Source organism: Astyanax mexicanus, chromosome 21 (genome assembly GCF_023375975.1).
Source record: "Astyanax mexicanus isolate ESR-SI-001 chromosome 21, AstMex3_surface, whole genome shotgun sequence".
Lineage (NCBI taxonomy): Eukaryota > Metazoa > Chordata > Actinopteri > Characiformes > Acestrorhamphidae > Astyanax > Astyanax mexicanus.
Genome location: NC_064428.1, coordinates 36316654 through 36328640, shown reverse-complemented (window position 1 = coordinate 36328640; position 11987 = coordinate 36316654). Strand labels below are relative to the sequence as shown.

Sequence of the window (11987 nt, the reverse complement as noted above, 5' to 3'; positions counted from 1 at the left end):
GACCGGTCCATTTCTGCTGAACGTCTTTATCCACCTTCTTAAACCAGGTGTATTTCTGTACAGGTGGGTTTCCATCACTGCTGCAGGTCAGAGTCACTGAACTGCCCTCCACTATTTCACTAGAGGGACTGATGGACACTGAGACGCTCTTTGGAGGATCTACAGGCAGATTGACACATTACAATTAGTGAGCCTGGTACCAGATTTCCTGATGCAAATACATAAGATTTTAATTATTTTCTATTTTAATTAGAAAACAAATGTCATGAATATGCAGCATCTTAAAATTTAGTAATTACTGATTTTAATTTGTAGAATTTCTACATTAGAAACAATGAACAAGAACTTACGTAGAACAGTTAATGACTTGTAGTCTGATGATTGAGACCCTTGTGTGTTGGTTGCCATGCACTGATATTCTCCACTGTCTGCAGATCTGATGTTTGTGATGCTGTAGATCTGACCGGTCCATTTCTGCTGAACGTCTTTATCCACCTTCTTAAACCAGGTGTATTTCTGTACAGGTGGGTTTCCATCACTGCTGCAGGTCAGAGTCACTGAACTGCCCTCCACTATTTTACCAGAGGGACTGATGGACACTGAGACGCTCTTTGGAGGATCTAGAAACCAGAGAACAACACCAGTGAGAGTATAATCACAAACTGTTAGACACTTGAAGTTAAGCTGTTATAGAAAACAGAATCAATAACTACAACAAGTAAAGAAGCACTCACACAGAACATTCAGAGTTACAGTATCAGAGTATTTCTCTCCATGTTTATTACTGGATCTACACTTGTATTCTCCACTGTTCACAGAGCTGATCTTGTTCAGTGTGAAGGTCTTTCCTGTTGCTACTGATGATGATCCTTTATACCAGGTATATTCCACAGGTGGGTTTCCATCACTGCTGCAGGTCAGAGTCACTGAACTGCCCTCCACTATTTTACCAGAGGGACTGATGGACACTGAGACGCTCTTTGGAGGATCTAGAAAAAATATAAAGTTTGTAGAGTATCTTAAAATATAGAGGTGACTGATTTTTATATTTTAGAATTTATACATTAGAAACAAAAAACAAAAACTTACGTAGAACAGTTAATGACTTGTACTCTGATGATTGAGACCCTTGTGTGTTGGTTGCCATGCACTGATATTCTCCACTGTCTGCAGATCTGATGTTTTTGATGCGGTAGATCTGACCGGTCCATTTAGGCAGAGATTCTTTATTCTCGTTCTTAAACCAGGTGTATTTCTGTACAGGTGGGTTTCCATCACTGCTGCAGGTCAGAGTCACTGAACTGCCCTCCACTATTTCACCAGAGGGACTGATGGATACTGAGATTCTCTTTGGAGGATCTAAAGGTAAAACGACACATTACACTTACTGAGTCTGCTGTCAAATTTTAATAATACAAATAAAATTGATTTGAGGTATTTTCTATTTATTTAATTCTCAAAAAACTGTTTTATTGCAGATATCCAAAATTAACTTCGGCATATGAAGATTACTGTACTGCAGTTATAGCTTTACATTTCATTTCACCAAATAACTCAGAATTACTGCTATTCAAAACTTCTCATCACTTTAGATAAACCATAAGAATTACATAACTGAATCCTGTATCACAGGTGAGTTCAGGTGTGTTTAAGTAGAGAAAACACTAAACCCTACAGCTCACTGGATCTCCAGCACTGGAACTAAAATCTACAGTCAACAGTAAAACGTCAGGAAATCACGATGACACTAAACAGTTACCATTTTTATAGGACTAATTGACTTATTAATTACAATATTACAATTAAAATAAAGATTAATGAAGTTACTGAAGCTGCAGTAGCTTTGGGTTTTATTAGACCACAATTAGTTCAGCATGAACCCAGAATCTGTACTTACATCTGACATTAAGAGTGACCTCAGGAGAGTGAAGTTTCTGATCCAGTACAGCACAGCTATACCTGTCTGCATCCTCCCTGCTGACCGACTGCAGGTAGAGCTGTTCAGTACTGGAGGATAAAGCAGCTCCATTTCTGTACCAGGTGAATGATGTTCTGTTAGTCAGTCTGCAGGTGGTTTTACATGTGAGAGTGACTTTATCTCCCTCCATCACTCTCTCAGGACCCTCCACCTGGAGACCTGCCAACAAGAGATAACACACTTCTACTGTATCATCCTCACATTAGCTGAATGAAGTGAATTTATACAAGGGATCTTTGGGTAGAGTCAGAATTATGTTTGTAAAAGATGTAAAAGCGTTAAAAACTTTAAATTTGGTTTAAAAACAAAATGGTAAAATAAGAAAATGGATTTTGATTTAGGGGTATCAAACACAATCTATTGTATCATACACAATAATAATAATATTATTCCATTCATTTGCCAGAACACATCACTTCATTGATGAATGTAAAGAACAGTGATTATCAGACTCGCTCTAGTAATTGGATCAGCTGCCAGGTTCCAAATGTTTTTAGTGAACTGGGAAAATCAGCTTTTAGCTACAGAGCACCAGTGAGCTGGAATTCACTACAGGAAACTCTAAAACTCACTAAAGCTCACTGGTGTCACTAAATCATTTAAACTTTTAATATCTAACCACCTTCAGACAGCCTGTACCTGTTTTACTTAATCTTATTTATTCTTAACTTTTATTTTTTTCATTTTAGTTCTTCTCTTAGGTATTTATTTCCTTTTTATTTATTTTCTTACTTACTTTATTTATTTATTTATACTTTTGTATTATTGCTTTTTAACTTATTTTGATTTTCTTTTATTATTACTGTTATTTTATTATTATTATTATTGCTTTTATTTTTGAAGTTCATTTATTTATTTGTATTTTTATTGTACTATGTTAAAGTTAGTTTTAGCTTCATTTTTACCAATTTTTGTTGAATTAATCTTATCTTCTTTTGATCTTAATTTCTTATCAATTAAACCAAGTTTTGTTTAAATTTATTATTTTTTTCTTCATCAATTTTTTTTATCTACTTTCATCTTTTATTTACTGTTATTTTAAAAGGATTAAATTTAGTTATTATTTTCTTTGTCATGTCAATCCCTGTTTTTGTAAATGCTCGGCTACACTGAAAATAAGGTTTGCCTTCAATGTACTTCCGAGTCATAATAAAGGATGATTGATTGACTGATCATAATTTTATTTTAATTAATCGTGACAATTTTATGTTACAAAAACAAACATTTGAGAAACTTTTACAGATTACTGAATGTTTAACTGAATGTTACTGTTAGATGATATAAAAGTGTATATTCTATAGTTTTATGGTAATATATTAAATTAATTAAAGTATTAAAATATTCTGTGTTTTGCCACATGGTCAAGAATATTGTTATCCCAAAAAATACTCTGAAACTTGTGATATGCTTATGAAGATCTCAGTCCCAGAAACTGATCCTAGATCAGCACTCTTACTCTGAAATGCTGTGTGGATTCTGGTTCTCCAGTTCTAAGCAGTGTTCTTCAGGTGTGGTTTGAAGGACTGATGTGATTATATTACAGAACTGCTGGAGGAATCCTGTTCAGCAATGAATGAAGTACAGTGTGTTATTTCTGCTGATGGAGCTTACCTGTTACTGAAAGATTAACTCCATCTGTACCCTGCCACTTTCCTCCTTTATCTGTTATAAATCTGAAGTAGTATTTACTCTGGTCACTTTCTCTAACATCTCTCAGTCTGAGGCTGCAGGATTTATTTCCGAGGTACTGAACCCTGTCTCTGTACTCTGGATCATCTAACAGATCAGGAGGTTCTACACCTGTAGCTGGTGGCGGGGATTTTGTCCAGAAAGTCTTATTAACTGTGTGACCCGCTGGATAAAAGTAATCACAGTCCATGATCACTGTAGACCCCTTTAGAGCACAGATAGATTTAGGTCTGTAAGTCACACCCCAATCCTGAGCTCCAACTCCTGCAACACAGAATCCAGAAGAGAGTAAATGATGAGTCTGTGGGGGTCAGTCAGTAAAAATGCTGCAGAAAGTTTCACTTCAGCTCATTTCTAAACCTGTTCATTTCAGCTGAGTGTGGAATAATCAGCTGCAATAAGCTGAGATCATTTGGAGCTAAAAGCACAAAGTGAGAAGCTTCACAGATCTTGCAGTAGAGTGGAGGAGGAGCTGCAGAGAAGCAGAAATCAACACACTGTACACAAACTGATAAACACACACACACACACACACACACACACAGCATGGCACAGTGCGTACAGTAAAGTCACATTTTTAAATAATTTGAAGTTTTGTGTAGAAATGTCTCATAATGAACACAGACTCACCATTAACAATGAGGAGAACAATGAGAGTGGGCGGAGTTATTTGGAATGACATCATCATTGCAAAGTCTATAAACACAACAGGTAATAAGTGCAGTTTATGTTTTTGTTGTTTATTTTTATAAACAAACTGTTTTATCATACATACAGCAAATATTGTATAATCGGATAATTAATCTCAGATTCCCTTTTAGATTAACTCCACCAATCAAACCCCTCTTTTATAGATCTATTTTATATATCTTGGCCAATCACACACCTCCCTCTGCCCACTCTATTTCAGATTAACTGAACCAATTAAACCCCCTCTCTCCGACAGACTGTATAATTCAATCACACACCTCCCTCTTCCTAACACTCTTTTAGTTTACAGTTTTTCTCCATTGTTTAAACACAAGTATCGGTACTTGAGACACAATGACCACAGCATATAACTCATTTACCCCTGAACCAGTTCTGCTAAACTACAAACACGATTCCTGCTTTACCCTCAAACTGCAGCTCTAAAACACACAAATTTCATTTAAAAAATCTGTTTTTCACAAGAAACACACTGTTATTAAAAACTCTAATGCTAATTACCCTACTATACACACTACACTCTAAAAAACAGAGGTACGATATGAGTACTTTTTTGTACTCAGAGGTACACTCTTCATAATTGTACCCTCAAAGGTACAATATTAGTCTTTACAGGGTCAGATTTGTTCACTCTGAAGTACAAAGTCATTCCTAACAGCAATAAGTACAGATTTGTACCATTTACAGTTTTCCCAAATGTTTAAACACATTTCTAGAAACTCAGTTTCTCAAAACTCTAAACACAAACTGAAAATTATTAACTGCTTTGTTAAAATTCCACAAATCTCTAGCAAAACTGATTTCTTTCTACCACACAGCTATTTACAGTTTTTCCCAAATGTTTAAACGCATTTCTAAAAACTTGGCTCAGTTTCTCAAAACTCTAAACACAAACTGAAAATTATTAACTCCTTTGGTGAAACTCTACAAATCTCCAGCAAAACTGATTCCTTCCACCAAAACAACACACACAGATATTTTATGCTCATCTCTTACAGAGCATCAAATAAACACTGACAAGATCAATTCAGAGCACTGTTATCAGAAGTATTTGTTTCTGTTTTTGACTTCATGAGGCCGCTGTACAAATTCAAATACATACAAGTCCCCCCCATTTACAGTACTACACAAATGTAAGCTATATGTACTGTATGTAGTTTGTTGCAAAACTGTAATTTTCACCTATTTTCACAATGAGAGACATGATAAGGAAAATTCACATACAAAGAGGACACAAAAATGTATTTGTTGCAAAATGCAAAGAAACACATCACTGTTCATCAGACCCCTGATCTCGGCCATGCCAGAAGACCTCATCTACATCAGCTGCAATATTCTCTCTCGCCAAACAGTGTGGGAAAAACGCCTTGCATGGCAAATCCATCTTTGGCAATCATCTGCGTGGATGTCATCACATGCCTCCCCCAAACATGAAGTAGAGCCACACGCTCGTGGGGTCTGCGTTTGTACACTTTCCACCTCCATGCAGAAAAGAATTCCTCTATTGGATTGAGAAATGGGGAATATGGTGGAAGGTGCAGCACAATAAACTGTGGATTTAGAGAACCAATCATTGACCAGAGCTGCCCAGTGGAAACTTACATTATCCTAGATGAAAACATAGGAGGGCTGTATCAGTCACGTGAGGCGTCTTTTATATTCTGACAAATGATTGAAATGTTCTTCTAATTAAGTTTATATAGCTGCAGCTTGTATGAGAATACTTGGTAATTAGAGTTTTGTATTTGAAGGTCAGTGATTCTTAGGTGACCAATGTGTTCTAAATGATGCAGTTTGTGTTTAGTGATTTGCAAAGCTGTGATTTAGAATGATATTTGAGTGAAAACATATAAAATTGTGTTTAGAGTTAAGCAGTTTGGAGTCACAATGTTGACACATGAGCTTCATGTTTTTGGATTTGTGTGCATAGTTTGTGTAAACAATGTGGAAAAGCTGTAATAAATAAATTTTTGTTTCCTCTTTGTATGTGAACTGATTTTCATGTTTCTCATTGTACTTACAAAGGTGAAAATTACAGTTTTGCAACAAACTACATGCAGTAAAAATGGCTTACACTTGTGTTTCATATACATGTAGTACTGTACTGCTATATGGGTGGGTCCTACACCGCACCAAATAAATATAAATAACAGAAAGCCAACATATTTCCATTGACTTCCATGGTAAGCATTTGAATTTGTACAGTGACCTCCTGAAGTCAAAAACACAACCAAATACTTCTGATTATAGAGCTTTGAATTGATCTTGTCAGTGTTTATTTGATGCTCTGTAAGCGATAAGTATATACAGTTTTTCTCGATTGTTTACACACAAATATTGGTACTTGAAACACAATGACCACAAAATGTAACTCATGCACCAACCCCCTGAACCAATTCTGCTAAACTACAAGCACAATTCCTGCTTTACACTCAAATTGCAGTTCTAAAACACACTTTTTCCAAAACTCTACACACAATTGTCATGAAGAAAATCTCTTGTTTTCACAAGGAACACACTGTTATTCAAAATTCTAAAGTTAATTGCCCTACTATGCACACTGACTACTCACATGGGCAAACACCTAACACACATGTTTCCACTCAGCATTCAGAGCTTTAGCATAAAAGGGCAACAGGTGAGCTCTTCTGTTTTGGAGCAATGGAGGCCAATGTTGTAAACAGAGGGAGAGCCAGAGCCAGAGGAGTGAGAGTAAGAGGAGGACGATGGGGAGGACGAGGAAGGCCAAGGACAATCATTTCTGATGAGATCCGAGCCACTTTGGTTGACCATGTGGTCAACCATGGCCTAACAATGAGGGAGGCTGGGCAAAGAGTACAGCCAAATTTGAGCAGGTACACTGTAGCATCCATCATCCGGACTTTCCGCAATGAGAATAGGTAAGAAATCTACTCTCACTACAAAACTGCAGTACTGCATATCAATACAGTACTCAATGAGTACAGTAGTACAGTATTACCTGTGGACTGTTCTGTAGGACATTGTGTTTCGAGTATTTGGGAAATGTATTCCTACACAGTATTTACAGTATTGCACTCTTTGTATTGCAGAACTGAAAGATTATCAACAAGAGGTGGACGGGGCCGTCTTCTGTCTCCTGAACAGGAAACAGAGATCATGAACATGGTTCTTGAAAATAACGGCATTACCTTACGGCAAATACAAAGAAAAATAATAGAAAACAATGAGATATTTCAAAATATTGATAGGGTAAGTTTATCAACGCTGGACCGTGTCTTGCACAGAAATAAACTGAGGATGAAGCAGGTCTACAGGGTGCCATTTGAGCGCAATTCAGAAAGAGTCAAAGAATTGCGATATAACTATGTGCAAGTACGTCCTATACATTCCCACCCTTGATGCATACTGTCAACATTGTATAAATCATACATATTTCTTTCTATTATATTGTAATCATAATGATTGTGCTTCACAATAGTGACCGCTCCATGTCCACTTCTGATATTGTCATGTGTGTTTCAGAGAGTCCTTGAGCTGGAGGTGGATGCAGTGGAGCACCAGTTCATCTTCATTGATGAGGTTGGATTCAACCTCACAAAAAGACGAAGGAGGGGAAGGAATATAATCGGCCAGCGTGCCATTGTTGAAGTCCCTGGCCAGCGCGGAGGGAACATCACAATGTGTGCAGCGATGACCCACCATGGCATCATCCATCACCATGCTACCCTTGGCCCCTACAACACTGCCCATCTGATCACATTCCTGGACACCCTACACAACACACTCATTCCACCAGATCAGATAGACGGCCCAGAGCAGCTCAGGTACGTTGTCATTTGGGACAACGTAAAGCTTCCACCGGGCTGCTCTGGTTCATAACTGGTTCACTGACCACCCACGCTTTTCAGTTGTTTATCTTCCTCCATATTCTCCATTCCTCAATCCTATTGAGGATTTTTTTTCTGCCTGGAGATGGAAAGTGTACGACCTAAATTCAGAAACGCGTATACCCCTTTTCCAAGCTATGGAAGACGCATGTGGAGATATAGCAGTTGATGCTTTTCATGGCTGGATTCGCCATGCTAGGCGATATTTCCCCCGCTGCTTGGCCAGGGAAAACATTGCTTGTGATGTAGATGAGGTGCTGTGGCCAGACCGAAACAGAAGAGAGGATGCAGCATAGTTTATTTTGTTTTGTTTTTTTATTATTAACTGTATACAGTAAAATCTTCTGCACTTTATGTGCAACTTTGTGTCAGTTGGGATGTACACTGTGTACATTGTTTTGTGGGAAAAATAAAACATGTTTGTTACAGTATATTTGTGTGTTCTGAGTATAAAAACAATATTCTAAAATATTTTACAACGCACTTATGTATTTAATGTCTGTAGTAAGTGTAACACTGAACAAAAAGTCATTATGATGAATGGAGAATGGTGTTTTACACTGAGCACATCAGTGTTTAAATGCTTTTTTTAATTGTCTGTTCATATGATAGTTTGTGTGTGTCATCTGAACACAAAATGGCCTTTTGTGAAGAGATAAAACTGTTTTGAATGTAAAGTTTCATTTTGCAGGAGAATTGAAGGGTTTTGCCCATTGTGTGTGTGTTTGTTGGATTTGTGTGTAGAGTTCTGAGAATACGAGGCATGTTTTCAGAAATGTGTGTAAACAATCCAGAAAAACTGTAAGGTCAGTAATTTGTAGGAGACCAAGGTGTACTTAATGATGCAATTTGTGTTTAGTGATTTGTAAAGCTGTGATTTAGAATGATATTTGAGTGAAAACATATAGAATTGTGTTTAGAGTTAAGCAGTTTGGAGTCACAATGTCAACACATGAGCTTCATGTTTTTGGATTTGTGTGCATAGTTCCATATTTTCCGTTTATACAATGTGGAAAAACTGTAACCAGCCAAAAGGTACATTCAGTATTCTGTATCACTGCACTAATAAACAATATTTATTTTAATTGCACATTTTTTATTTGAAATTATGGACAATTATGGATCATCAAGTTCTTAATGTTTAGAATCTTTACTGCCACAAAAAAACATGGTGAAAGTCCAGTTCAGTGAAAGTCCTTTTTGTACCTCAATATAAGGTACAGCCCCAGCGACAAACTTTGTACTCTTTTAAGTACAAATCTGTACTTACTTTTCTTAGTGTGTATGAGAGAGTTTGTGTACATGTGAGAGAGAGTGTGTGGGTTTGCTGTAAAAAAAAAACATTTTTTTTTACCAAAATTAACCGTACAAAAAAAATATCTGTATTTTATGTTAAAAAAAGAATATACCTGAAAATCACAGTAAAAACATCTGTTTCAATAAATCCTCTGTAAAAGCACAGTTGAAATCTGTAAATTTAAATGACAAGAATCCCTGTTTTTAAACTCAACTGTACAGTTTTTTAAGGGGGTTGAATGTTAATTTATGTGGTTTCGGTGTAAAAACACTCACTGATATATAAACACAGTCTTTGGTGTAAAAATACAGAGCAGTAAAGTAGTTATAAAGTAGTAGTTATATTTTTTACATTTAGCTGTAAATGAGAATTACACATTTTGAAAAAAATGGAACACAGATATAATCTTCAGTTTCACTGTTTAATTAAGTTTCAGGGCTGCTTTACCCTAAATTATTATTTATTTAAACACTGTTATGTTCACTAGCATTTATTCCCCAGGTTTGGCTGGAGTGTATTGTGGCGGTGCAGGAGTGTTTGTGTGTTTTTATGGGTGTTTTGGCCTCTTTTATAGAGGTACGCGTCCACTGGCACTTTTCTTAAACTCATGTTTCTGTGCAGGATCTCTCAGCTTACCACCTGTTGGCGTGTCTGTGATGTTTTTTAATTCAAATTAACCAACAGAAGAAGTCAATTAAAAGTTTAATATTTTAAAATTTTAATCAGCCTCACTGTAATCTATAGTTCTATAAATCCACATTCCGCCATTTTCAGCTTCTCTGTTAAACAAGAGCTTCTGAAGATAGTGCAGTCTAACATTGCTTTTTCTAGATGATTGCCACAGTGTATGTTGATTAAAATACATGTTAAATACATGGTTTAGAAAGCTTGTGAGTTAAAAGACAAATAAATGAGATTCCTTTTGTTGAAAAAATGTTATTTATCTTTAAATGTAAAGAAAAAAGACCCTTATTGACAAATTATTGTAAATTTATTTTAATTTACTTCAAGATATATGTAATTTGACATTTTCATTCTTGTAAAATTAATAATTATTCTGTTTTATATAGAGTATGATACTTAAGATTTAAGATTTAAAATCTGTTGAAAGTTAAAGATTTCATGTAAATACAGGAGAAGTTCTTGTAAAATGACAGGAATAGTTGTTATAGTAATTATAGTAAATACAAGAACTTTTTTTTACGATTTATATCTTTTTTAAATGTGACAGTATTTTTTTATACACTTTTTTAACAGTGTGTGTGTGAGATTGTGTGTGTGTGTGTGAGAGAGTGTGTGTGTGTGCGTGGGTGAGAGTGTGTGAGAGAGAGAGACAGTGTGTGTGTGTGTGTGTGAGAGAGAGAGAGAGAGAGAGAGAGAGACGGTGTGTGTGTGTGTGTGTGAGAGAGAGAGAGAGAGAGAGATGGTGTGTGTGTGTGTGTGTGTGTGTGAGAGAGAGAGAGAGAGACAGTGTGTGTGTGTGTGCACTTAAAACCAAACAGAATTTCAAGATACACAACTAGCAGTATTATAACAACCACCTTAACATCATAACAACCACCTTAACATCATAACAACCACACAGCATCTAGCTTCAATAGTACAGCATCCACCTACCAACAGTCTACACTCTATTCAGCAGCACAATCAGCCCCTCAGTGTGTCTCCATTAATCCCCCTATGAGTGAAGCTGAATGTACAGAGTGTTTTCAGGTGGGTCTGTCCTGCTCTCCATATGAGCTCTTATCTACCAGAGTATCTAACTTAATGTTTTATAGTAGAAACTTCCACTGGAGACCAACAGTCCAACTCCACTTCTTAACCCACTTCATTTCTACACTCTTTAGGCCTTAATCACCAACTGATCTTAAGAAGAAATTTAATAAACATCATTAATCTGATGTAATCTGATGTAGACTTTCCTAAGACATTATTTGTAAATAAAGTGCATTAATCTAAATTTCTGACTCTGTACTAAATCTAAAAGCACTGAGAGAGTTCTCCTACCTTCATCAAGCGACGATCATCTCCTGAACCCAGAGGACGAATGCAGAGAACTGGAGGAGCTTCACCAGTTTAAACTGGCAGGCGGGATGTGGTTAAGATGTCGTCATTGGGTACGGTCAGTGTCAGTGACTTCTGCTCCCTTTCTCACACTACATCTTATTTTATACCTGATCTACTCCGACCACGTCTCTCTAGATGATCAGATAAGGCCGGCCAGGTGCTGAGAGTCAATGCTAAAACCACACTACAGCTCACACACTCTTATGGGTCAGAGGTGAAAAAAAAAATCATTCTCCAGTGATGATGAGCACTAAAACCTGAAAATCATCATTATCATCATCCTTATCTTCATCAGTGACTGAGGAAGATGAAGATGAAAGTGGGCGTGTCCTTCCAGAGAGCTGCAGTAATGGTTCAATCTGTGTTTACAAATAGAAGC

General features: G+C 36.6%; 1 protein-coding gene across 1 annotated transcript; it reads left to right on the top strand.

Moving 5' to 3' along the window:
* The first annotated feature begins 7106 nt into the window (after positions 1-7106).
* LOC125785603 (uncharacterized) lies at positions 7107-8236 on the top strand. The gene is made up of 2 exons (XM_049469492.1): positions 7107-7729; positions 7880-8236. Exons 1-2 carry the CDS (start codon positions 7400-7402, stop codon positions 8234-8236), a joined length of 687 nt encoding a protein of 228 aa, XP_049325449.1. The 5' UTR covers positions 7107-7399.
* Positions 8237-11987: the final 3751 nt, after the last annotated feature.

Bases quoted from the DNA above. Each gene is read 5' to 3' on its own strand.
- LOC125785603 (XM_049469492.1), top strand. From the start codon at position 7,400: ATGTATTCCTACACAGTATTTACAGTATTGCACTCTTTGTATTGCAGA. The intron at 7,730-7,879 runs GTACGTCCTATA...TGTGTGTTTCAG, and splicing joins TGCGATATAACTATGTGCAA to AGAGTCCTTGAGCTGGAGGT.